Raw genomic sequence first — 27,825 nt, forward strand, 5'->3', positions numbered from 1 at the left:
CTGAGATGTACATACTGTTCCCGTGTGGAATGGCTCTAAGGCAAGACAAATAGTTCCCTAAATGAGGGGCTAATCCCACAGATTAACCCCGGTGGAGCAGCTCTCAGGCCTGGGCTGAGGGCAAGTGTGCAGGCTGGGCACGTGCATACTAACAGGTTCCTTCAGAGATCTGTGCTCTCTTAGGTTCAAAGGGCAAATTGGAGCAGGTTAAAAAAATCCAAAGAATCTGGTATAATAGGAGGAAAGTTCAGCTCCAGCCAGGCCGCTGGAAACCTTGCCTTCCCTCTGGCTTTGCAGACCTGATGGCTGCAAAGCTCCTCTTTGAGAAACTGGGGAGCAGGGAGTTGGCCCCTCTTTGCCTTGAGCTATGCAATATTAAGACAAAACACTTTTAAGTGTTGTGTTTCTGCGGTTAGCTCAGTATTTACAGACAGTGAATTTTCATTGGTTGTTTTATTGTTTTTAATCTCTTAAAAAACTACTTCATGAAACCTGGTGAGCCAAATGCTGGCTCACCTTTAACGTGTTCAACCTCACTGCCTTACAGCCTTACTGACTTCATTTTGGAGACTCAAGCAGCCTTGTAAGGCTGGAAAAGCAGCCCAGCAAGTGGGCCACTCATTTCAGTGAAGGTGGAAGAGAGGTGGAGTCCTTGCCCAGAGCTGCTTGATTTCTGAGTGATATTAGAGAACCTCTCGCAAGAAGCAGAGCACCTGTGGAAAATCAGCTTTTGTTATTTTTATTTTCCACCTTTGTTTTCTGCTTTTTGGATGCCCAGGTTTTGCGGCAGGCGTTGTATTTTCTCAGCTCTTTGCCTAGCTGCAAGCGCTAATCCTCTGGAATATTACTGCTACGGTACTACATCTCCAACAGCTGCCCAGATATTGGTGAAGGTTTTCGAGGCCAGAGAGCAGCCCTCTCTCACCAGTTTCTTTGAAATCTTGAAAGCAGGCAGAGATTTCCCCTTCGTGAGTCACTTTGGCCTGTTCTTATGCTGCTGTGTTTCTTCAGGTTATTATCCTCCTTTTTTCTACTTTTCTAAGAGTTTCAGTGGCAACCTGGGGGAACCTTTAGTAAAGGCAGGCATTTTTGACGCCCTTTTCACATGGATGATGCAGAAAGAGCTGAACCAGACACCCCCTCCCAGGGGCTGATTCAGTGCAGCACAAAACCCCTCTGCCTGCAGGAATGCTAGGGATGAGCCCTGCATTCCTTAGTGACACCAAGATAAGTGGAGCATGGTGAGAGCAGGAGAAGGCGAGGATGGTACCAGGCTGTAAAGTTTGAGATGAGTGTTTCTCACTGGCCGTGGTCCAAGTGATGGTTAAGAATGAAAATATCCTGAAACGATCTGATCTGGAGAATGGCTTTCAAAGCCAACAAAAGAAAAGAAGCATTTTGCAGGTCAGTCCACAGAGCAAGCACAAAGCAAGACATTTCCTACAGAGAACAGGGAGGGAATGCAAGAGCAGGATTATTTAGCCTGAGGTTTCAGAAAACTACAGGGTGTGTGTGTGTTGTCCACTGCAGTAACGCATGCTGAAGGCAGCGGTGAAATCCCCTTTGGAATTTGTTGTGAGTAAGAACAGACACCAGCTATCTGACATGAGTAGTGTTTTACCCTGAGCTGACTTTGGTTTAATTAAGCACGATGTACAGGATAGGATTGCAGCTGAGCTGAGGTAGAAGTTTTCTAAAGGTTTTTGTTTTCATCTAAACAACATTCCTATCCAGGATTTTGTCTGCATTGTGAAATTTCAGGGCAGATGCCCTTGTTCTGCTTTCACTCTCTCAGTGAAACATCTCACACATCTGGCATTGTGCAATTAACAGCTTCGTTACTATAGCCCCCTGAGCCTATGGTCTTTAACCCTACGTATAAATCAGGCGGTGAAAATAAGCGAAAGCCAAGTCTAATCAGGTTGTTGCATGAGTAAGGGAGGGTGTGGTTCCCCGTGTGTATTGAGGGGAACATCTGGAATCTGGCTGGGACATGCTCGTGACACAGGGTGGGATGAAGGATGACTCGATGCTGTGGCAGGCTCTGAGCTGGGCTGGTTGCGGGCGCCAGGCTGAACAGGCTGGTGCAGGCCTCCTCTCAGGAGCTGCTGACTGTATCCAGCTGGGAATTATGGAGGTGCAGCAGTGGCCTGGGTCATGCCTTCCTGCTCCGACCAGCCCAGGGGCTGCTTGTAGGATGCAGAGCTACAGTCACATGCAGCTGGATAGAAACAGATTCCTTTCCTACGTGTTCCATACCTATCATGGAAAAGCCTTGCAAGGTGAGTGGAGCAAGGAAAGACAGCTGATGAACTAAAGAGACACGGAGAGAGGACAGCAGCAAGGGATTGTTCCTGTAAAGCTACAGTGTGAAAGGGTGGGGCGTACAGCCTGCCTGGATGAGCTGGCAGAGCTCCTCCTTGCCGAGCAGCAGCAGTCTTTACTCGAAAGGCAGTGACACATGGAGCGAGACTGGGGGAGGGGCAGGAAAGAAAACGGAAATGTTTGATAGTTTCTCTGAAATCCAGCCCAGACAACTTGGGCTGCAAACAGGCGTGTTTACTTAGCAGTAAAATGAGCCACACGCTCTTCTAAGAACGATGTTCAAAGTTCCTTTGTCTCTGCATTCGTATGTTCATATCATGTAGACAACAGGTGGCACCTACAGGCTTCCACTGCAGTCGAGGGACAGGCTGTGCTCTGAGAGCGGCCACCGTGGGGCTGCGCTTCCCAGTGAGCAATTCACAGGAGCCTGTCGTGGCCAAGCGAGGGGCTCCAGCGCAGGCATGGCCACCATCCTGGCAGCTAAGCCTAAGGGGAGGCCGAGGCTGGAAGGCAGCTGGCTGTGGAAGAAGTGCTGGCACTAGGGTTCACATTCAGCCCTGCCATGGCACCCTTGGCAGGTTTTAAATTACTGCAAAGGTGTGGGCTTGGACTATCTGTTACAGGTGGTGCTCACACTCCTGAGGAAAATACAAGTGTCAAGCAAGTGAGAAGTGGGTAAGTCCTCAGCTGAAGGAAAACTGAATGGTCCCTCAGCCCCTCTGTAAAAGGGCTGAGGAAGGTCTGGGAAGCAGGCTGTCGGCTGGCTTTTCTGCAAAATGTAGAGCTATAGTTTGGCTAAACTGGCACAAATTGGGAGTGATTCCACTACAGCCTAGTGACAGGTGCTGGAGAAAAGCAGAGGACATCAGCAATATCCAGTCCCAGTGACGTTTACAAATTATGCAGTGATTTGTGCAACACCTTTTGGTGACATGACACCACCTGTCCATTGTATTTCTTTAGATACGTGAAACCAGTTTTGGTTTCTCCAGCAGTTTCATGAATCCTCTTAGCTTCGTTCTCTCCTTGCTTTACTGATTACTTTGCACTGTAGGGTAGAACCAAATTTCTTTCAACTCGGTGGACGTGTGTGGCTCCCTGCAGCATGCAGAGCTGGCTGCTACTGATCTCGTTCCTCAAGTGCAGCATCACCGAGTCATCTCTGCATCACATAAGTGAGATCATTTCTACAGGCCTTTCAGCTCCTAACTCAAGAACAAGTTTAGTTTAGTTAGACATCACAGTGAACCAGAGTAATGGGGACAGAAAATAGAAAGGCCTACACTCAGAGGCCTTTTTAACAAGCAAACACTTGAAAATAGTACCTAAAGCATTTTTTTTCAACCTGGTAATTAACAAAGTTCCTCAAAAGATCAGTGTTTTGAATCCAGTTTTTTCAAGATTAGTGCTTTACTTTAGGTGTCTCTGGCTTTAAGGGAACTACTTAAGTGGATGAAGGTAGATATGGCTGCTACATTTTTGAACAACTGTGTACTACTACGTGGGTTGTGATAGCTCAGGACTTTGGAACACTGATGGAATGTTTTCTGTTCCCAGTGCAAGTGTTAGACAAGTAATGTAGCTTTAAAATATGTATTTATTCAGCTTTAGTTCTGTTAAGTGCTGGCCTTTTAACAATAGCCAGTTTAACAGTGGGAGTTGCATGGCTGTAACAGAAAATTTGCTGTACAGTATCCTCAAGTTACTTGTTCTGGATGCTTGAACAGATTGTTGCAATTAAAAATACTAGATTCAAAAATGCCCAGTGGCTAGACACTGTTCTTTTAAAAACTTCTAGCTGTACAAAAGGAAAACAAAGACGACTTCATTTTCCTAGTGCTGGTGATGGAGTTGCCATACTGCATCCAGTGACCTCAGCTTCAATATTTAACAAAAACTGTAAACAGTCCAGTCATATTACAAGATGGATAGACATGTACAATATTTATTAGCCAGCAATTAACAATCGGAGAGATTTTTGTTTAATCTCTGGTCTTCTTAGCTGTGAGCAGAAGCAGGCGGAGGGGAGAGAGTTTACTTGGCCTCATTCCTGACCTCCAGTTAATTTATGGAACAGATCTTCATCCAGTGTTTCATTCTGGTCTTTGGAACGGGTTGACAAGAAGATGTAGCCCCCAATATACTCATGGATGATTTTGCAGTCTGCGCTCAGACATGTGAAAGCGATAGATACGTTCTGATCAAACTCGATTGCAACCTAAATAAAATGCATATGGCAAAATCAGGAACAGAGATAAGCTGCAGCCAGGAAAAAAGAACATATGTGAGAGCACAGCTGGATCAGAAATACCATGACAAAGCAGTACCTGTCCCTCCTAACCAAGATTTCTGGGTCTACCGGATTGACAGGGTTTGGCTGCTTGTTTCTCAATTTTCTGCTATGGCAGGGCCCTCTTGTGGTCAAAATATTTTTGCTTGTTCAGGCAGGCCACAAAAACACGCTTTCAACTAGATTTTTTTCTAATGGCATATAAAGTGAACACTGAGAAGAGCAGGAATGGCACTCCTGACTCTTTATACACTTAACCAGTAATGTTTAACACTGCCATAGTTATGTGCTGACCTTAAATTTGCTTTTGATGTTCAGGTTTTGACTTCCAACGACCGTCAGCTCTAAAATCCACCAACCTGAGCTTAGTTGCTACCTGTGGATTCTGCCTTTTTTTGAGAGGGATTTAAAGCAAACCCAGCAGCTTTTCCCAGAATTACAGGCTCTGGCACAGGGAGTACTGCAGGAGAGCAATAGGGATTGTACCTGATCTCTCCTAGCTCCTGCAGATGGATGCAGAAAACTGTAAGCAGGAACAGTTGCCAGGCTGCTTGAGTTTACATCAGGTTATGCTAGTTCCACCCTAGAAATCTACAATTTACAGAACTGGCTTCAAGCTTTCAAACCCAAGTTCTCCAGTGGACTGCTGGGCATCAGCTGGCTGCGCTGGGCAGCCGTCATCGGGGTCAGGACCACCCCAGTATAAATCATACTACAGAGCTTCTTGGGACTGCGTATTGACAGAGAGAAGCTTGCATTGTGGCCCTGCAATCTCATTTTGGGATTTGAAAGACAAACTGGGTTCCTGTATACTCAGTCTGTAATAGACCGAATCACCACAATTTAGAGGGTGATGCATGAGTTAGAAGATTATACACAGAGTTAAAATTAGATTTTTGCTGACAGAGCAGTAAACATAATGGATTGGAATTTACCTTTGAGACACTGTATTTCATTCCATCAAAATTAAGGACAACTTACAAAGAATAAGCTTGGTAGGAACCTTTAAAATTGGAGATCTTTTTAGTTTCTGATTTTTGACTACAGACTCCATTAAGAAAAATTTTAGACTGCTTGTTCAATAACATGTCACAACACGTTCAAACTCTTTTCACTGAAGTTTAAAAAGATTTTCTGAAACATCCTCCAGCGTCTGAAATGCAGTGACTGAAAGCAGAGAGCTGTTCCAGTTTTACCTGGCGTATTTCCCAGTTCACATTCCACTGCTTCATGTTGGAGAACCTCCATGTTGTGATAGGATCTCCTGTGGCTATATCTATTCGTATCAGCCTGTTATAGGACACCCCAAGCACATCATCCTTTTTGCTTCCTTTAAACCTGAAAAAAACCCAAAACCTTTGAGCAGATCTGGTTTGAAATGATTTCTGTCTAGAGAAACATTTCACCTGCCCTCCTCTGAAAGTGCAAAAAATATGGGAAAAGTCACAGCAGCCTGGCATTGAGGAGAGTTGGACCCTTATTAGAACGTTATTTGTTAATAAAGCTAAAATGTAGGCTGGTGAACTATGGTGTAAGATGGAAAATAATCAGGCTAGATCTGGTAGATCTGGCTGAAATCTTTCCAATTCATTGTTTTCCACTGAAAATTACTGTTCTGCCAAAATGCATGAATTTAATTATATTTTTACTGGAAAATTATCAACAATAATTTTCCTTGCTTCATTTCACTAATGTTTTAACATGTTCTAGTTATGTTCACCTAAATTATACAAGCATACCAAAATAGATTTAAAAGATACTTTATATTATGTATCATCATTAGCTTATCAAAACAACTGTTAGCAATATATGCATGTTTCTGAGTATAAATCACATTACAAAAATACTGAGATATTTCAACTTTCTTCTGATTAGAGACGAAAAATAAATACAAAAGTATCAGAACTATCTGGGGGACAGAAATTTCTGAGTTGGGAATAGCTAGGAAAAGATTACTCCAGTGAAGAAACCACCTTCCTCTACCTTAATTCTGAAAGCTGCAAGAAATATCATCCGTCTGCTGTTAATATTTTTGATCCTGTTTCTGAACCTTCTCTCCTTAGATGAAACTGGCCCTTAGGGAAAAAATGTGACCTGGACCACAATTTGTGCCTTAACGCCCCCACTGAGATACTGCCCATTAGCTTGCAGAAATTCATCACAAGATGTTTTGCTTACACTCCAAAATGCAGTTTAGATGTTGGGTTTGTTTGTTTAACAGAATTAGTGGTGACAGATGGGGCAAAACACCTTTATCTGTTAGTAAATTAAACGGTGATGGGGAACATTCCCAGGCACCAAACTCATGTTCTGTTCAGTTGCTAGAAGAGTCCCAGACAGTCTTCTGGCTGCAGCTAAGCAGCGCTCTCTCAAATGATTCCCTGGTACAGCTCAGGAACTGGAACATCCAAGGACCAACACGATCTGGTAGGTCACACGAGGCTACTGGGTTTTGGGAAGTCAGAGTGTTTCATAGTAGAGATGGGGCTGTCCTATGCCAGCCGGCTGCCATGCCAGAAAATGTTTCCCAGCTGGTTCAATTTATACTACAGATGATTCCTAACTAGCCCCGGAAGAGGTGTTAAGCACAAATTAAGAATGGTGCCTCCAAGTATGGTTGTGTCAGTACTTTTCAGATTTTTGGTATTTTGTCAAGAGAAAAGACTGCAGGTCAGAACCTTGTCATATTCAAGGTAAGTGGCCAGGGAAACTTGTGAACGCAACAGGACCTTTCTTGTGCTGACTGCTCTTGCATATTAACCTAAAAAAAAGGGTAATTTCCCATTTTATTAATGAAATGCCAAAGAAATTAGCATTTTATCATATTCCAACGAGCAAGAGTCAGAGCAAACAAATATCCTGCAAACCCGAGAACACCAACAAGACATGCATTTTTTACATCTTGTTCAGTTTATGTCAATAATGGTTTAATCTTAGTGATGTTACTTCAGGCAAAACTTGACAGGTCTGTATGAAGGCAGACATATAGGTGACTCCGGGAACGGGGTTACTGAGTGCTACTGCTATAGAAAAAAACCCCAGCAGTATGGAAGTTACTAGAATTAAAAGAGGTCTGTGTGTGGAATGTTTCCAGAGCAGGGAGTCAAAAAACTTCCTGCAGATCACTAAGCGTGAACATGTTATGGCAGCTTGACATCGGTGTAACAGTGTGCTTACCTTACAACGTAGTAGGATAAGCCAAACTCAGGCAGGGACTGCCACGCTTGAATAAAACGCAGCTTGGCCTCCACTAGTGGCATGTGGGATACATTTTGGTGGGCTTCCAGAATACGAGCAACCAGCTGGGAATCACAGGATGAGAGAAAGGTTTCAGTTGACTGGAGAACAAAAATACCCTTGGCTTTCACTAAATCAAACATCATTAGCTCTGATGCCATGTTCAGACACTCGGACATCACTGTTCATGCACTGTACAGCAAAGAGCACTTGGGGACGGATCCTGAACTAAAAGGGCAGAACAGTGCAGCAAGGACTCAGGTCCAGGCTTGTGCTGCACTGGGTCTAGCTCCAGCATACTGCTGTGGAGACTGTGTCCTCAGGCTGAACTCTTTCACAGCAGAAACAGTGGGCAAGGAATTAGGTGGGGAGGAAGGAGAGGCACACAGGCCAAGAGGACAGGAAGACACTGTTGTTTAAGATGCAGGCAGTAACTTCCCGTCCTTAAAACCCCTCCTTTCTTACTCTAAAGAGACTTTCAGGGACAGCGTTACCAGGAGGAGAACATGCTGAGTGACTTAGGAGGCGGTGTGGAGGTAGGAGTACTTAGAAGAAGTGCTGAGACACCTGTCCCTGTGTTCAGTTTAAAGAAAAGGCCTCTTGCAAAGGGACAAACGAGTACTGCACGGTGATTCTACTGTATGGTTTCCAGCCTCACCCCTAAGCAATCATTGGAACCACCCATACCCAACCATCGAGCCATGCTCAGGATACCTGCTTGGGCTTGTATTTTTTGGTGTAACGTAGTGAGACGAAGCATTCTGGTTTCATATCTATGCTTTCTGGATCAGAGACAGCTTGGGGAGACATGGTCCAGTTCTTCATCTTTAGAAATGAAAGGATCTTGTGGACCTCAGGATGGTAAGAGCTATCGGCCATTGTTTTGCCTTTTGAGGCTAAAACGCAAGCAGCCATCCACCGGGCGTACTGATTCTCCTGCAACAAAGACAACTGTTGGATGTTTTTGCACAAACCATTTATGAAGATGGCTACTGCTCATGTGTCTTTCACTGCGCAATAAAACCGCTCTGGAGTCATTCTGCTTAATTTGCGGGGATGTGTAGTTACCATAGTACTGTTGTTCTTCCCTGACTGGGCTTGTTCCACTTACAGGACTGCCTTTGCAGAATAGTTTGATTTAAAATTTTCAAAGAAATCTAGTACTTTGGAATACATTCTCTTGGAAATTTTATTGCACGACCATTTTCCACCTAATGAATGTTTTCACACAATTTGGATTGATACACTGCAATATGAATGAAATAAACTGAAACTGAAAATTATTCTAAGATCCTTATCACACTACCCTCACCTGAATGGGGAGAGTTCTAATTAATAAAAAATAAAAGAACAAACCCCAAACCTCAGGTCTCTGAAAACACAGGAACAAAATACTGTAACTTCTTTTTACTTTTTTGGTACTTTGGTCTTTTTTTTCTTTCCAGCAGCTTTACTTGGAAACTGATCATAAACACAGAACCATTGTCCTTTTGTCCCCTCGACCATTAAGACTGATCACCATGTAATTCTTAAATTTTACTAAACATGTTGATAATAAACTCTCTGCAGCATCCTTATTTTTCTAATCAAATTCTAGAACAGGGCAATGGGTCTTCTAGACAATCTGCCAATCAGTCTGATATGCAGACTTTTCCTTGTCTTATTACTCACGTTATCGCATCTTAAGTATACTTCATTCATGCCATCAGCAACAGGAATTAGTAATTTGATTCCAAACTTCTTCGCTGCAACATTTACATCTGGTACAACTTCACATCCTAGGTCACAGAGAATCAGAAATAAATTAATTTATTTAGTTACTACATCACTAACTTTAAGTATTGATTAATAATACAGAACAGTACTTAATGGTTGTTTTCCTTTGAGATCAAGGGCCAAGACTTTCGAAGCTTAGGCCTGGTGAAAAGTTTCTGTTCTAATTCACTGCCTGGTCTGGCTTGCCAGGGTGATGAACGCTCAGACAGCATGTTAGTCAAAACGGAAAAGAAAGGATGCAAGTGCTCTCAAAATGTCAGCCTGATCTTAGGAAATGCTGAACACTTGAAATGGAGAGGAACTGATGAGATGGGCACTTCTGGAAATGTTCCCCTAAGTGACTTGAAAGCCTGGACTGTATTTTCAGAAGCAACTTAGTACTGACAATGGGATGCAGCTGACATCTACAACAGAGCTAGCCAGTTGAGGGATCCCAGAGAACTCTAGGAACCTGGTATTTCATGCTGATGGTGCTATTACAGGACTTCTGCATTCAGCTGGAGTCAAGGATGCCTACAGTTCCCCCTTGTGTCAAGGGACACCAAGGCTGTGGGCTATCTGGTGAGGTTCCAGCCACCCTGGCTAGTTTTACCATGCATTTATCTGACCTACTGAGGATATGCAGATTGGTATGCAGAGCCATTTGTTCACAGGGATCAATCTTCTTTCTATTTCAAAGGTTTCTTCTAGGATGAATCCTGGGCATCACTGGTTCCCTGACGCTGAACAAATGATGTCCCTGCAGGAGCAGATGTAGATGGAGGCTATATATGGTGCTGGTGTTTGCCATGTGTACACCTGGGGTTTCTCTTCCAGAAGTATCTAAAGCTGCTTGTAGCTATGGAAATCCCCATGCATGTTACAAACAAGGCCCAGGGAAGGTCTTGGAGCTGTCCTTGCACAGCAGTATATAGGTGCAGCCTATGGCATTCCTGTCCACTGCATCATCCGTCATCCTCTACTACCAGTGTGCATTTGGCAAGGACAGAGGCGAGTACTACCATTTAACACAGAGCAAAAATATTTGGAAATAAAAGCGTCACACAGATCACATTCTCTATCTGACTCATCTTTAAGTGAATTCAACAGTACATGGCATTTTACAAGCCAGGCCCAGATGATGTGGGTTTGGGCTAAGCTATTGAATCCTTCTTGTTTAGATCTCTTCTGTAGATGCAGTCTGCATGCTTTATGAGTCTCGATAACTGAAACAGTTCCAAGACTAAATGCTAATGTGCTTGCCTTCCTGAGTGTTGCAGGGATTTTTTGATTTATTCAGTTCATGAATGCAATAGAAAAAGGAAAAAAAAGAAAAGAAAATTCCTACCTTTTAGGTTTAGTTTCTCAATAGGTTCTCCCTGTGCAGATTCCTTGTTTTTAAAATAAGATACTGAAGTGTCTTTAAAGACAAACCAATATGGTTTGATAGCTTTGAGTGACAGCTTCCTGGGCCTAAAAGAAAAAAAGAAATCACATTTATTTATATTGAAACGTACAAATTTCTAAGTCACTCACAGATATTACTGTGGATCTCACATTGCTTTGAGGTCATACACGTGGCTTCAGCTGGGTTACTCATACTGGTGTCAATGGTGAGGGGGCAAACACCTGGAACCAGCATTGTACCTACCCAAGCTGTCCTGGTATGGACATGGTTTTATTCTATATTAATTATTCTCCATTATTCACAGATTCTAGCTGAATCCCATCTATGATTTCTCTCAGGTTTTTTTCTTTCTAGTCTCTGTGGTTTTTCTTACTTTTTTCCCCCTTACATTCCTAATCAAAGCCATTCCCTTCTAACAGACCAGTTCTGTTTTTTGCATGAATTCAGTAATGCTACCGTAACCTGCTGCTTTGTTTACATGCACTGGAATTAGCTTCGGTTTTTCATAGTTCCTGATCTAGAAGATTTGCACCCATAAAACAAACTTGTATTCATTAAATTGTACAGGAGTAGAGATCATCTTTTTGGCTTTATCTGAATAGTATCTAACACAATGAATTTCTATTCCTTCACTAAGTTTATGGAGCTTCTGTAGCAGTCCAAGACAAGGTAAGTTTAAACCATCTTCCACTAGGGCAGTGTTAATCCAGCTCCTCACACCTATATATAGATGGATATAATACTAATTTTAATTATTTTACTTCATTTCAATACTTCGCTAATGCAAACTGATTTCCTTCATGGAGTAAATTTTAAAATATCTATTTGGAACTGAAGATTAACCAAGAGGTACTAATGGCTAAACATAATCGTTGTGCCAGACCTACCTGTCTTCAGTAAGAGATAAAAATTGTAATTAATTCTAAGAATATGCTAACAAAGCCACAGGGAGGGGGCAGGATAAAACAGGATAAAATCCCAGATTCAATATATTTCAGGAGAGAAAACCAGAGGTATTAGCACTATTTCAGTAGAGAAATACTTCCCAGTTAGCTACAAAGGTCAAGAATGAAGTCAAAAAGAAGAAAAAAGGAAAAAAATTCCACTATTTAGTACTTTAAATCTAAGATGTTGGTACAAAGAATATACAGCTGGCTGGAAAACAGTGATTTATTATATCCACTCTTGCCTTCTCCAGAGCCTTTCTAGAAATCCCAGTGTAGAAACCTTTCTAAGAAATGGTGATCTTATGTTTAAATTATAGAAGTAACTTGGATTTTCAAAACTGCCAAATATGTTGGCTTTTAGTTTTCCAAGTGACAGTTTACAGTGACATTCTTCAAAAATAAGGGACTATAATTTTTTTAGACTAAAAAAATTAAGTTGCTGAAAGCTTTTGTTGTTCTGCACAACACAACAATATGTTCTCCACATTGTTCTCCACAATGTTGTCTCCTCCCTGAAAGTAGTATTTACTAGTGTGCTAATGCGGTGCGTACTGTGAATAAATGTGAATAGAAGTTCACTGTATGAACAGTCAGCAGTATGACATGCAGAGATTTGCATTTAGGTTTACAATTAAGCAAATAACTATGGTAACAAAATGTGGGTGTACCTTTAAAGACATGTTTTACACCTTATCTAGTTTCTACAATGTCTTAGGTTTAGTAAGCGATTTATCATGTAGATAGGAAATTTTTCATGATGAAAAATAACTGCTGAATGCTTTTAGAAGCAAACAGTTCTACTACTGGGGAAAAATAAACAGTCCATTGTTAGAGGTGAGTAACTGACAGAACTTAAAAGGCTTAAATCCCCTTTCATCTTAAGCCACCTTAGTAATTTGAATGCCAAAATTCCTAATTGGAAATTAATAATTAACAATTCTTAAACATTAACAACAGATAACAAATTTTCAGGTGCAGTATTCAGTTCACTGACTACAAATAAGATTTTTCAATAGAATGACTCTGATAAGTATTCATGCAATAAACTTTCTCTCTCTAGAACATGAAGACTGTTTTGTAATAAAAGGCATTACAGACTTGAGGTCACTGCAGTCATTTAAATAACCGATAAATCAACGTATTACAGTGAGATCACAGAAACGCATTTTGATATTAGAAAAAAACCAGACCCCATGTTAAGTTAGAAAGGGGTAATTTTTTTGTTTCTTTTGTTTAATAAAACAAATAACTTCCTGGAGTTGCTTTTAGAAATTCTTCTCAGGGAGAGCCATTTTTTTTCCCTAGGTTTTCATTGGCAAAAACCAGTAAAATGTGATTGAAAACAAAATTGTAGACTCTTGTTTAGAGATTATGACTGATTAGTGCTAGGAAATATAAAGAGCCTGGTCTTTTAATAAGCATAAAGTATAGCTACCCCAGCACCCTAAAAGCTAGAAAGATTTGCTGAGAATCTTGCTCAGAAGCAGTGAGATAAAGATTTGAAGAGGATGATATTAGGTGAGTAAGACCTATCTGGTGTATTTGTTAATTTATAGCTGTAGGACCTACAGTTAGATTAGGATGAAAAACTAGAGAGATCTCTTGTACGGTTAAGCTTTTTGGTTTTAGTAACTCACCTAACTAGCCTGAGATAATCAGCAAGTTTCGGGATGTCTGTGATGTCCTCCTATCAGGAATAATTAGGAATTATTTTAGTACAATGCACTTTGTAATGGTCTGTTAAAAAACATAAGGAACCAGGCAGGCTCATCAGAGACAATGACATTTGACACAGTGAAAGCAATTCTGGGATCTGAAAGGACATACCAAAATGTTGCTTGCATTTCCACCTTCCAGTGTCACTTCCAGATTGGAGAGTGCAGCTTCTACTTCGTCTACTTCTGATTCACAGGTGAAATCTTGTGCCTCTGATGATAATGATAACTTGCTTATGTGATACTAAAATAAAACATCAATATATATATATATATAAAATCAATTAGCAACACACAATCATAGCATATGAAAACGGGCTATTTGGTCTTCTGGGTCTTGCACAATGTGTCAAATTCTGCAGCACAGAACCATGGTTTTTTTCACAAGGAAACAGGCACATCCACTATGATCTCCAGCGCAATTACTGGTAACAGTTTCCTATTTTAACTGACAGTGTTTGTATTTCTTCGCTGTATGATTGTCCCTGTTCTGTGGGGCTGACAGTGCTAATGTTTGCATCCCTAGTACTGTCAGCTGTAAGTGCCATCCACACCAGGTGGAAACTTCGCAGCAAGTTTCTGTGGTGTTCCGCAGTGGCAGGCCATGAATTTTTTGGCAGCTCTGTTTACATTTAAAAGGAAGGAGTTTATTATTAATAAACACTTGTGCCTTATTACCTACGGTAAGGGACTAAGCCACACTAGATGATGTTAAATTTCTATGTACTCCATAGTATCCCTACCTTCACATTGTGCTATAGGTTTTTTTCAGTCTGTTGTGAACGTATGTACTTACACATTAAATTTCTAGGAAGAATATGTGAAAGGGTGGCAGCTGGTACGGGAAGCAACACATCATACTAATCCCCTTCAGAACAGACTGGTATCAGAGTTATATCCTGGGTATGGTTTGCTTTAGATAGTGTTAGTAAATGGTTCCATAATTGTATGTGTCAGTTTGAATAATGGTGTGCTGGTACTGAATTTAGCTGTTTAGTTGATGGATGCTGCTTATTGTTTCTCACTCAAAGAGCAGACCCGCAATCCAAGCAGAGCTATTGGCCTGGGCTCTATCCTAGTCTTGTCCTAGCTTGTGTCTGTGTCTTGAGGAAACGGGTTTTGCAACTTGCATCAAGTACGTGCCTGTAATGCAGCGAAGATCAGCATTTCTTCCTCTGTGCAATCAATTTCTTCTAACAGGATGGCCCAACGGGCTTGTTCATATATTTGGTTTATTCGCACTGCATCATACTGTAGCAAAAAAGAACAACACTGGTCATTAATGACCATCAAGATATGGATTCATGATCTGCTGCAGATGATCTAATATTGGGCTGAAGCCATAACGGTTGTTTCTTTCCACCCCCCACCTCTGCCCTGCCATATGTTCCCATTCTATTACTAGCTGATGTGATTGTGTGTAGGGTCACAGTGGCTTGCTGATCCAACAGAAAATTAACTAGGAGTCCTTAGCTGAAGCAGAAGGGGAGATTAAGACATCCCTTTTTTGTGGTAGTAGCCCTTGGACTGGCTTAACCGAAATGTGAAACCACACTGTGATAGTGAAAATAATGTGACATGGCCGACACATGACATTCAACAGCTTACTACTGCCAAAAGACAGAAACTCTTATTCCTCACTTCCCCTCTTCTGCCCTTGGCTTTTTCAGTTCTGGCTTTATCTTTGAACTGGCTTGACATTTGTCAGTCAGCTCCTACTGCGAACTGCTTTAACTCACTATCCATTTTTCAGATAGTGATCGTTTCTTATTATCTTGGTTAATAAACTGAAGTGACTCACAGAAATATTCAAGCCCCAGAGCTGCTGAAATGTAGGCGATGGGAGGGTAAACCTTGGAGCGTGACCTCTCCCAAGAGTGGTGAGCTATGACGTTGCCTGAAGCTCGTTTGGGTTATTTCATCCTATGGCTCCATGGCTGCCTCTGGGGCAAAGAAGGGAAATCTTTGGGCTGCTGAGGTTGAGACAGGTACTAGAATTTTAGTGGGGATGGCATTTTACCGAAAACCAGGCCACTGGAACTAGAAAGTGCCCTTCTGTTTATCTGAGATGCCTGAAATGAAAGAGTTTTACAGAATTTACAGAAAACAACGTCAAGGCCAAATCCGCTAAAATTCACATTTGAACTCTTGTTGATTTACACTGGTCAATGATCGTGCTTTTATTTCACTAAATGTATTACCCAGGCTGTAAAAGCACTGGCTTAACACAACCACTGTGACTGCCTTTTAGTAGAAATGAAGGCAAACAAGAGGCAACTTGAGAAAAACATGTAAGTGACTTTTGAAGACCACGTCCTGTTTTCAAATGAGACTTAAACCCTTTTGCTGAACTTCCCAAAGGTATTTAATCACCCAGCCACATTGAAACAAATTTAAGTGCCTGAGCACTTCTGAGGGCTTCAGCCCAGAAAAATTGAATATTCAGCAAAGGGCAGCAGAACATAAATGTCATTTTTAAGTCCATTTTTTCAAAAATAGGGCTTATACCCATACATCATTTAAGATACTGTTGGTTTAGTTTTCCCCTTATTTTTTCTTGTTAAAAGAGAGGCAGAAATTAAACCAGCCCCTCTGGAAATCTGGATACTGTTTCTGGTGTTCTTCAGATATGATCTTTATACCTAAGATCTTATTTCAGGTGAGGAATGGTGGGTGATTCAGTGTCCAGAGGGGAAAAGTGCAGCGTTAGCTGAGGGGAAGAAGTTGAATATGATCTCTGAAGGGCCTGTAACAAATCTTAGCTAAAATTTGGTGTCCTTGTGCTGTATAGCTCTTTGACATGAAAGCAGGCAAACAATGAATAGCAATAAAAACAAAGCTCTTACTTTTGGATTCAAATCAAAGAAAGTGTAATATTTAAAGCGTAAAAGAAGTTGATCATCTTCCAGAATGCCTTGTTCCATAAGTGATCGAGATGAATCTAGCCAGCTGTGGAAGAAAACAACCCACAGATTCATCTGTACAGGAAAAACTATCACACCTGCAGAGCTCCAATGCAATTGTGAAACAAAAAGTGGGAACAAACAGCTCTAATTCCTGCAAGTCTGGGGAAAATTAACGTAACTCGAGAAGGCGAAACGTTCATACAGATTTCCAACTTTCACTGTATAAACACAGTACCTATAGTCTTCCTACTTTTTTCTCCAGTGCTGTTCAAAACATCAGAAGTAGATGCGAGAAGCTGAACATTAACTAGTTGTGGGGTGACCTATGCCAATAAGATCCTTTCTTCTTGATTTACAGAAACTGGAGGTTTATTTAAGCCAGGGCAAAAGTATGCCTGTAATATTTAGAACTCCCACTTTTCATTTCAGTATTTTCTGGGGTTTGATTCTACCTACTTCTGTTCTCCAGTGAAATCCAATGGAAATAAATATCCACGTCACTGTTAAATGCTCCACAGATCTAAAAATGACAATCTGTATTTTAATGCTAGAGAGACAATCCTCTCAAACACTTGCACCACCAAAACTCCTCGTGCTCTGTATTCTTCTGTGGTGTACAATAAACAATGTTTGCTTGTGTATAATTCAGTAAGTCACCTATTTGTAATGCTTTACTGAATTTATCCAGGTGTATTTCCACTGTCCATTTAAAGCCTTTAAAGCTTGCTATCCAAACTGTCCTTTAGCTGCTCCCACAGTGCTAAACTGGATTTGCCTTCATCTAGCAACAGAATTTAGTCCAGAACCTGCAACATTACATCAGTCATCACTTTAAAACAAAATTGCCTAACCAAGAATGTTGAATAAGGAAAAAAGATTAAAAAGAATAAGCATTTCTGAAACAAAACCTAGATCAAAGCATGTTTTCAAGTATCAATATAGCCATATATCATGGATTTGTTTTCAAATTCTGCTTTACACCTAAAAAAGCTGGATTAATGGTACCCTTGTTGAGCCAGCTAACAAAGATCTCAAAGAGAGGCATCTTACCCTGCATTGAGTTTGGCTTTGTCAGCTAAAGTCCGAGGCTGGTACATTTCTGCTAGTGTTTCTGGAGAACAGTTGAGATGACTGAAGGCGAGGATGCTGCAGTTCTGCTCAGTCAAGGGACTGTCACTGAACCAAGTAATTGTAGAAGAAGCTGGTGTCCCACTGATGGGATCATAAATGGGTGTCATGGTTTTACTATATAAACCTGGACTTCCTGCAAGTTAAGAGAGTAACGTATTATTCCAGGGAAAACTGCCTTCGGACGTAGGGAGTCTGCCACTGTCCGTTGTAAACGACTAACCCTTTTCTTTCAAGACAGTCTCCTATCTCTGCTGTCTGCTGCTTGTCCTTTCACAGCTGAGGTGACCTCGGGACAGAGGTGCTTTTCTTGTTCTGTGAGACATCTCAGTTGTGTTGAGGAAAGGAAACACATACTTTCAAGCCTTTATTTCTCGTTTTCCTTGCAGGTTTCCGTGCTTGTTGAATATTTTAATATTTAAGAGTGGTCTTGTATTTTCACAGAGCAGCAGCACATCCTGTGTGCAGGGCCGCAGCTTATCACCTGTTTTCTGGTATGGCCTTTCTCATATCAATGGAAAGGAAAACATTTATACAGACAACAGAAAAATATTGATATATTGGAGAATGTAGTACTTCTTGAAGCCACTAATTTCAGGCCAACTGTGTCTCTCTGACTACTGAGCTACATTAAGCCGGTCTCCCTGGTTTTAATGGTATAACAAAAAATTTCTTCCCCTTTTTGACTTCCAGTCAGAAGAATAAACTCATACTGATTTTTCATTACCTGATAATCCAGAACTCACTGGAGAGTTGCACAGGTTTAAAATATCTTCTGTAACTGGTTCTTTGCTGTTCTTGTCTTTTTTCTTTTTCTTTTTCAGCGTGTCTTCTGATTGCTTCAACAAAGAGAGTTCTTCTGACCGTCTAATATCTAAAATGGCAATTTGGGAAGTGAAGCAAGATAAACCATTTGAAACTTAGCAGATTACATCCAAAAAAAGCCCATCATTGGCAATAGCATTTGGGGAAGCTCCATGTTGCAATCTGGATTTTATTTTTAGCAGGTTGAAAGTAGTAGCCGTGGAAAATCCAGTAATTCAATAACAAGGCCAAAGACTTTGGGCTGTAAGAGTGACAGGATTTAAGCCTGCTTTTGTAGCAAGCATAAGTGTATTTTAGAACACCAGGGAAAACTTCTTTCTCCCTAATGGCTCTGCAGTCACCCTTGAGCATCATAACTTCAATGAATTTTCTGATTTATGAATAAGCATGAACCAAAATGGAACCGCTGTATTTGAAATTCATGCCTTTTATTATTCACTATATTTCACATACAAGATTCTGTCTTGGCTATACGCTGTTCCCTAATGTGCTAGTGATTCAGACATGTATTGCCAGTTGCAAACCTGGCACCTTGTTTCTGAAAAACATTTTTATCCTGGGATATGCAAAGACATTTTTAACAGTATTCACTTATGAGGAAAGTTACTGACTCAACCTGGAAGAAAAATGTGGGCAGAAATATTTAATTTGGCCAAATGTCAGTTGAACAATTATGGCATCATTTTATCAGAGCTGTTCAGTATAACAAAGACATATTACACCTTTCACAATCCACTGCTGTAAGATTAAATTGAAAGTTCCACTGTGGTCAATACGAGGCGGTAAATTCCTTCTGAAGATGGATGTGTTATTGGACTAAGCTTTGAAGATCTAAATTAAAATGAGGATTTTAATCCCCATTTTACCTTAAACCCAAGGGATTCTGAAGACTGTTTGCAGCCTTGACTTATTGCTGTTTATCACAGGCACACAGGTCTGGCATGCTCCAAAACCTCTTCTCTACTTGGAGGTGCTCCATTATTGGAAAGAGCAGAGACCTGGAGACCCAGTGGTGCCAAACATTGATGGGCTTGTCTGGCGTAGTTAGGCATGCCCCGACCTGAAGGGGTTTCAGCATATAGAAGTTCTGAACGTTCAAAACATGCTCCTTCTGAAGTAAATACATGTAACCAATCGGAGAAGTTGAGCATCATTAATGGTAGTGAAAATAGGTGATACATCAGTTGACACCAGTAAAACTGCCGATAGTAAAGGCTGGCGTAGATTAATAAACTCAAGGTCTTAACTAATGGCATAGAATAAGTAGGACTGAGTCCCTCTCAAGGAGGACAGGGATCCCTTCAAAACCATCAGCAAGACTTCGACTATCCAGTACTCTGCAGCTCATGGGACACATTTCTAACACTGTTTGCATCAGTTACCACAAAGACTGAGAACCACTGACATGTGCTGGATACTAAAAGGAAAAAAAATATCTGTCTTTTGATCTTGGGTCAACTCAATCAAATTTCACCTTGAGCTAAACATTTTTTTGAGTGAGGACTTCACATTAAAACAAAGTCACCTAATAAAATACTCCAACTTAGCTGCCAAAGGGGATTTAGCTTTACTTACTGAGAATTTTGCAGATATCACTGACAGCTCTGAAAACCATAGAAGAGAAGCTGACTTTCAGTCGCACAGTCTTCATGTTTGGCAAGCGAAGCCGCAGCATTTTGTGCTGAGTAGTAAAGAACAGCTTGGCATCTGCCTGTACCCCACATTTATCAAGTGTCCAGTGGGTTTTCAGAAGCCAACATTTTTTTTGCTCCCACCAAAGAGCATAGTCAGACCAATCTTGTGATATTTCTAGGAAAAGGCAAAATGGTTATTAATAAACAACGGAGCAAATGCACAGAAAACTTGGTGCTCTGCAAAAAGGAGCATCTATTTACATTAAAGCAGCACCTACAGTTCCTGGGACCTAGACCCCATTTGCTGAATACTTGTGGCAGTCACTGGGAACTAACTTTGTTAGTTAACTGAAGAGTTAAACTAAGTGCTGACTGTGGCATTCCCTTAATCTTGCAGGTATCCACAGAGAAATATCATCTCCTGATTCTGGTGCTATACATGGTCCAATGCTGCATGGATTGTGCTGGGATACAGACTAATAACAAAGGTACCCGCTTCACAACTTGATAATGCAAACCGAAATTCCTCCCACAAAACCTTGTGTGCACTCTGATGGGCACAAGTTCTTCCACAGCCTCCTGGGAAGCACCACTGCACAGCTCCTCTCTGTAGTGTTAAGAACCAGCAAAGAGTCCCTTGAAGTTTTGGTGACACACAGCTAAGGGCTGTTCTCAGCGCTCCTCTGTGGCTGCAGGCAGGCGAATAAGGATGTTCACCCGAGTGCAACATTCTTTAAATAATCAAGGAAAAGAATTATTGTTGAGAGTAGCCCTGTGACAATCAGGAAAGCATTAACAAGCTCTCCAACAAATAAGATCACCTTCTCCACCACAAAGGATGCAGAAACTTGTAAGAAACGTAGAAACTTGTAAGGGAGGTAGAACGGGCATGATGCAATATTGTACAGTTAGATCTTCTGTTAGTCTGTGCAGGAGGGCAGGCTAGGATGACTAACCAGGGACTGAAAAGGGTTGCCTACAAAAACTTCTGAGAATAGACAGGCCTGCCAAGAGAGGACTGTCTTGTTTCATTAACATGGACTTGCCTGTGTTTTGCTTCAGTAAAAAATGTTTGTGTATTTTGAAACACACAGATAAAGTAAGGCTTTCTGAATCAAGAACAGATAGGAGACTTTGTTCGTGACTTAAGGAGTTTTGGAGGGGGAGAACAGTGGCTTGTCTTTGATTACTCTTGAGCAGTAAGCTATCCTGCCCTGAAAGGTGTCAAGCCTTGACCAGATCAGCATGAGAAGCATGTGCATAAGGAAAGAGATAAAGCATTGCTGCTCTCAGTTCCACGGGGAATTCCAAGATTAGATCCCGGATGCCAATGATGTGTAGTAGTGGGTAAAGTTTCTGTATGAACTTGGTCAAGTTGTTTCAGTCTTCTGCATCATTTCTCATTCCTGCTCATCAACTCTGCTGGGTAGGGGTTACTCCTCAGTGTATCTATAACACAGTAAAGGCCTATCCTATTTTGGAGTTGCTTGGTAAAAATTGTGGCTCGAGAGAGCCGCTGACACAAATCACTTACAGATTTGCTTTAAATATTATTTAATATAGAAAGCTTTTTGCTCTAGTTGACTACTAATTATAAAAATACTGTGAAAAATTAGCCTTCTGATCCAAGTGAGAACTCCGGCTACCATTGGTTTGCTGACTGAATTGTGTGTGCAAATATGCAGAGAACTTGGTAGAAACATATTACAGATTTGCTACCTGCTTTAATGCTAGAAAAGAAATTCCCTGATAAAATCGCTGTGTTTAAGTACAGCTTTTCCGTCACAAAGGGTGTTCATGTAAAAATGTCCTTCCGTTGAATGGGAGTCTTTTGGAAAGAATATATTGTGTGCAACTCCATTTGTTTCCTTCAAAACTCGCATTTGAAAACAAAACCTTTCACTTGGTAGTAACAACTCTGAAATTAAGTTGCTGATTTAAAATTCCTTGATGCTGTTTTGCTGAAGCGTTTTGTTATAGCTCAGTTTTTCTCTTCTTGTTTGTCTGAAGTCAAGCTATGTAAAAAAGACTAAAGTTTCAAGGAGGTTCTTGTGACATTTTTGTTGCCGCAAATCTTTATATTTCTAGAGCAATGCCTAGAAATGCAAAGCTCATGGTCTTCCCACTTGGCAAGTCTTATCTAGCAAACAGGTTCATTTCCATGTGAAGCTGGTGACTGAAGACTTCTAGATTTAAGAATCCCAGGAAAAAGAACAATACTTGAATAATGAGTCGCATATGAAAACCCTGTAGCATTGCTACATTAATCAAGTACCGTACTATATTGTCTGTATCTATCATTCTGCTGGCTCAGAGTACACACGGATTATTTTGGGAGGCAGCTCTGTTTGATGGCTTTGAGTTAAAGAAACCTAGATTCTGTTATTGCCTGCAGCATTGACTTGCTGTGACTGTACAGGGGGTATTTTACCTTTCATTTCCTAGCTTTGACTCGCCAATCTCTGCTCTTCACAGCTGTTCCCTACTGGATACATGCAAGGGATAAGGTGGCTCAGACTGTGGCTAGAAGGCCACAGTAGCACAGAAAACAGTAATTTCTGGAGTGCCTTTGTAACAACTAATCCTCTCTCTCTGACTGCTGCAGGTGGATAAATGGGGTATCAGCTACCTTTATTGCCTCTCAAACCAGCCACCTGTGAAGTCTATCTGGAAAGGGAGTTGAATAGTTAGTCTAGTCCAATTATATTTGTCTAACTGGAAGACAAAAACAAAGTAAAGATTTGCTTGCACTGTGATAGTACAGAGGGTTTAGTCACAGACAGGGTGGGGTTCTGGCCACATAAAAACCCTGAGCCTGCAGCACCTACATGCTCCGTGTACCATTACAAAGAAAGTGAGGCAATGCCATTTCACAATGTGCAGGAGCCTCTTTTTGTAGAGGGAAAGCTGCATGTATTACTTGAATAACACTGTGTAAATTAAACAGGTCTTTACTCACTGATTTGCTCTACTAATTTCAGCATCAGTCCTCCAATATGAAGGTCCCCTGTGACCCGTAGTAAAAATTCCTTTTGTACCTCTTCATGATGATGATCAACTGTCACCAAGAGCTCCCAGGAGTGAGACCCATATTCACTTGAGGAAATCATTTTGGAAAAGTCTATGTAAGCTCTACAAAAAAACGAACAAAAATATTTTCCCTTCAGTCTCTGAAACAAATGCATTTCTCCATAGTCACACAATACCTCCACGCTGCCAAGACTTCACATTGGCCTTGGCTGGAACTTCTGTGTTACCTTGTTACCTCTGCACTAGACTGTGCTCTTGTGATCACTCTTGCAAGATAGGCATGTGGGATTTTTTGGTTTTACTCTGATTCTGACCTCTCCCCTGAACTCAAGTGTCTCCAGTTGGGTAGAGACAGCCTGGTTCTACCTGGGTTTCCCCACTGTCTGGACACCGCAAAGCCTGTAGCTGGGGGTGGGATCTGTTTTGGCGATCTGTCCAATAAACAAAGGAATTTTGTTGACTTGTACACTTACAGCTGTAATTTTCACTGCAAATGAAAGTCTACACTTGCAGTTCTGTCAGCTTGGTCCCATGGGACCAAAACCAGAGAGTAGTTTTACCTATTTGGGTAGATGTTTGGGGAGACAAATAACTTTAGTGGCTCTCTGCTGGCAATATCCAGGCCCATAACTGCAGTTTCTGCTGTCTGCTTGCACGGAGATGTAGGCATGTATCCTGTCTCAGCAGGGTGAATTGTCTGAGATCCCACCAAGCTCCTGCCAGGACTGGTGAACAGTAACCCTGCCAAGCCAAACTAGAGGAGATGCTCAAAGTAGCAGCTTTGCTTATCATCAGTAGAGTTCTGCAAATTATAGGTGTAAGGTGACTGATGCTGCAGGAAGGATCTGTGATATTTAACCAGTGACAGAAGATACCAGATTAGCACTCAGTACCCTGTCAAACCGAACCCAAAGGAACAAGCCTTTGCAGTTGAAGTAGATGACTTCCACTTACTGCAGACTTTCAGCAATACCTGAGAACTGAAGTCACAGAGGGAGACTCTGTTTAAGATGCCATACACAGACTGCTTCTAACAAAAAATAACTAGGTGTTGTTTACAAAGAGGGCTAGAGGGGATGTTACAATGTTAACAGACTTCTGTAGCTCTTTTTGAAAATAGGTATTTAGTAATTTAAAACCTAACCTAAAAAGTTATGTCAAAGCCAGAAAAATCAGGGACAGTTGTCACAGGTGAGGAGCGACAGAAGGCATGACCTTTTCTAGGACTGACTGCAGAACAAGATCAGGCTAGCTTAGGTTACATTAATGTAAAATTAAGGTAAAGGTTAAATATGGCATGCATCTAGAAACGGGGTAAAAATTCAAGTTCACCTATTTACCAATTTATAATAACAAATCTTTATGCTACTGTTTAGATAATAAAAGAGTTTTTTAGTGCCAAACAATAGTACTGCAGGGCAGAGCCCAGTTCAATGTTCATTCTGAGGTTCCCTTCCAGAGGCACAAGGAGGCCCTTGCGCCTACACAGCTGCCAGCCCGTTACAGCCTTATCTTCCCCAGACTTTCAGGTGTCATTCATGTTTCTGAACACCTTACCGTTTAAGAATTTCAACAGGAAGACTTTTAATATTTTGTTAAATTACATATCATGCAGTATTCAGATTATGTAGTACAACGTAAACCAAAATCATCTAAATGTTTCAGTGAAGTTCTTTTAAAATCTGTCCCCAGAATACTATTGTTGTAGACTTGGTTCTTGGTTCATTGAACTCTCTGGGCCTAGGCCATGCCTGGTATCAACTGTACTAATATAAAATTCAGTGTCAAAGGGATAATAAAAATGTGGCGGCAATGACAATGAAAAGTGGTTCCAAAAGTTAAGGCAATGAAAGCGTATCTGTTAAAATTAGACCGATCCCCCCCCCTAAATGAATGACAATATAAACAAAACAATCTGCCCAGCCCAAAGGCATCCTTTTAGGGGAACATCACCTTCCCAAGGAGTTTCACTGGAACCGTGCCGGAGTCTGCCCTGAAATTCTAAAGTCATGACAACTTATAGACAGCTCTAACTCAGAGAACTGGGACTTCATAATCATTTGACTCCAAGATGCTAATTTACACTGAGGAACAAATGCTGTTTTTAATTAGGTTCTTGAATGTGCCAGCCTACACCTTTTCAGCAAACAGTTACTGAACCAACAAGGGTTGATACTTTTCCAAGGAGTTTATTTGGTTTGCCTTGGTAAATAGTCATTCTGCTGGACACTGGGAAACACTATGGCTCTCCTGCCTGTGGGATAGAGCTGGGATTTTGAGTTTGTGCTGCCGCGTGTGACACGGATTTACTAGCTAAGGCATGGAGCCAGGGCTAGAGGGGCTGTGTCTGTCCTGAAGGCAGTGTCCAAGACACAGCTCCTGGGCCAGGCTCCCAGGCAGATGAGGCTTGCAGCACAAGGTGGAGAGAACAGTTATCACGGCACTGTATTCATAGCAAAACAAAAAATCCTGACTTCTAAGTCAGAATGCCACTAGTCCCACTCCTAAGCACCGATAACAGCTTTAAAAATAAATCTGTAGTTGGCCTAAGCACGAGAACTAGGTGATTTCATTTCAGGAGCACAGGTATGAAATCTGGCTACACTTGGTCCACCAGAAGCCAGCATTGTTACAGAAAAGCAACAGTTTCACCTGCCCTCTTGCGCCAGTGGAAACATCCTGGAGCCGATCCGGACTCTTTTTTTTTTTCTTTTTAAATTTGGTTTAGCTTCCCCGTCTAATTCTGCACACGAATGCCTGTGCTGACATGGGTGAAAATGAGCCGCCCAAGGGGTGGGTGAAACCTTTCCTTTCATTCCCGCCGGCTTGGGAAGCCATGGCCGGGGCGCAGCGCCTGGCGCCGTCATCCCCGGAGCCGCGCTGCCCGCGTCCTCCTCCAGCCAGCGGCTTTCCGCTTGCTGGTACGAACACACACGAGTGCATCTGACTGCCGCAGCAGGCGGCACAAACAGAAGCCTGGCCTGGGAGAGGCAAGCCGAGCAGCTGGGCAGCCGGTGCTGTGTGTTAGGGGCCACGGCGGCGGGACCCGCGGGCCAGGCCGGGGCTGCCCGGGCCCCACAGCGCGGTCGGGCGGTGCCGGCCCAGCCCGCCGCTACCGAGCGCTGCAGCCGACGCAGGTAGACACGCAAAAAAAGCAGCGATTCCTCTGCGGATCGAGCTCCCCGCAAATTTTAGCCCTTACAGCTCCCAGCTTGAAACCGTGTGCGGGAGTAGAGGAGGCTGTTGCTCGTAGCGGAGCAGGAAAAGCCCCGCTGTAAGGTGAAGGGGTAACGCGCAGCGCGGTGTTTCCCGGCCTGGTTCCGCGGCAGGCGCCGGGGCCGGGGCGGCCGCTGGAGGAAGCGCCCGGCCGCGCCGCTGGGCTCCCCGCGGGGGGGGGGGTCTCGCCGGCGGCCCGCAGCGCCACACGCCGCCGCGGCAGCAAGCGCGCCCGTACAGTAATAGTAAAAATAAAACCGAAAACAAATGTAATAAAAATGCTGCTAATAATAAATCCCCGGCAGGCCTCCTGCGGCCCCTCCGCGGGGCCGCCCGCGCCGTGCCCGCTCCCGGCCGGCGGCGAGCTGCCCCTGCCCGCGGCCCTCACTCACTTGCGGTCTCCGGTGGCAGCGCCGTGCCGCGCCTCCCCGCCGGCTCCGCTCCCTTCGCCTTCACCTGCCGTCTGAGGGCCGGGCGGGGAGGGGAGGAGCGGGCCGGCCCCACCGCCGGCGCCCCCGGGGGGCGGCCCTTCCCGTCCCCCCGCCCCGCTGCGCTGGCGGCCGGTCGGTGGGGAGCTCGGCGCCCGCGGCGGTGCCCGGCCCCGGCCCCGGCGCTGCCTGCTAGCCCGCAAGTGTGTGCTCCCGGTGGCGGCCGCCGCCGGCCCGGGGCCACCGTGCGGCTGGAGCGGGCGGTGGGAGCAGCGGCGGGAAGGAGCCGCTGGCGGAGGCGGCCGGGGAGCCGGTAGTTGCCCTCCGGGAGCCGTGCCTGAAATACTGCCCTATCAACCCTTCGGGAAGTGAGAACTGGGGCAACGGTACCAGAAATACCACTTACAAGTTAAACGTTAACTTTAGGGAAAGTTTCAAACAGCTGTGAGTCTGCTTCAACACCGACCAGTGTTTGAGCACACAGCCAAGGAGACAGGCCACTCCGCAGCGACCATGGCTGAAGGATTTCCTCCTCCTGTCCTGGCAGAGTTCCTGCCTGAGGCTGGATGTCGGGCGTGAAACGGAGTGAAGGAGTGGTGGGACACTCACTGGAGCCACGTGCAGACACGCTGTGGCAAGGATGGTTTCTTGAGGGACTCTGTTTGTAGAATCATAGACTCACTTAGGTTAGAAAAGACCTCTAAGATCATCAAGTTCAACCACTGACCCAGCACTGCCAAGTCCGCCACTAAATCATGTCCTTAAGTGCCACATCTACATGTTTTTTGAACACTTCCAAGGACAGTGATTCCACCACGACCTTGGGCAGCCTGTTTCAATGCTTGACCACCCTTTCAGTGAAGAAATTTTTCCCAATATCCTATGTTTAACTGCAGCATCATAACTCTGAGGCCATCAACACACATTGGATGTACAAGGGGTTGTTGCTTTTAGGCTGCAGTTGATGAGAGTTTTGAGACT

At 42.9% G+C, this 27,825-nt stretch overlaps 1 protein-coding gene across 2 annotated transcripts; it reads right to left on the reverse strand.

Annotated features, from left to right (window-relative positions):
• Positions 1-4,254: 4,254 nt before the first annotated feature.
• On the reverse strand, positions 4,255-26,929 carry FERMT1 (FERM domain containing kindlin 1). 2 transcript variants are annotated; one of them, XM_040612027.1, is made up of 15 exons: positions 26,809-26,929; positions 23,130-23,302; positions 20,112-20,345; positions 18,439-18,585; positions 17,634-17,847; positions 16,524-16,626; positions 14,821-14,928; positions 13,790-13,921; positions 13,600-13,649; positions 10,956-11,080; positions 9,524-9,630; positions 8,567-8,788; positions 7,793-7,917; positions 5,812-5,953; positions 4,255-4,543 (listed from the first exon to the last, which is right to left on the reverse strand). In XM_040612027.1, the coding sequence occupies exons 2-15, from the start codon at positions 23,278-23,280 to the stop codon at positions 4,370-4,372; spliced, it is 2,034 nt and encodes a 677-aa protein (XP_040467961.1). In that variant the 5' UTR covers positions 23,281-23,302; positions 26,809-26,929; the 3' UTR covers positions 4,255-4,369. The 2 variants fall into 2 exon arrangements, with proteins under 2 accessions (XP_040467961.1, XP_040467962.1); XM_040612028.1 differs by lacking the exon at positions 26,809-26,929 and having other exon boundaries at positions 23,209-23,302.
• Between the last annotated feature and the right edge of the window lie 896 nt (positions 26,930-27,825).

This window comes from Falco naumanni, chromosome 12, assembly GCF_017639655.2.
Source record: "Falco naumanni isolate bFalNau1 chromosome 12, bFalNau1.pat, whole genome shotgun sequence".
Lineage (NCBI taxonomy): Eukaryota > Metazoa > Chordata > Aves > Falconiformes > Falconidae > Falco > Falco naumanni.

Excerpts from the sequence above, each read along its gene's own strand:
- FERMT1 (XM_040612027.1), bottom strand. The coding sequence starts at position 23,280 with ATGATTTCCTCAAGTGAATATGGGTCTCACTCCTGGGAGCTCTTGGTG. Across the intron at positions 17,848-18,438 it reads AGTGAGTTCTGGATTATCAG|GAAGTCCAGGTTTATATAGT; the intron begins GTAATGAAAAAT and ends CTTAACTTGCAG. Across the intron at positions 11,081-13,599 it reads GATTATCTCAGGCTAGTTAG|GCCCAGGAAGCTGTCACTCA; the intron begins GTGAGTTACTAA and ends TTTTTCTTTTAG.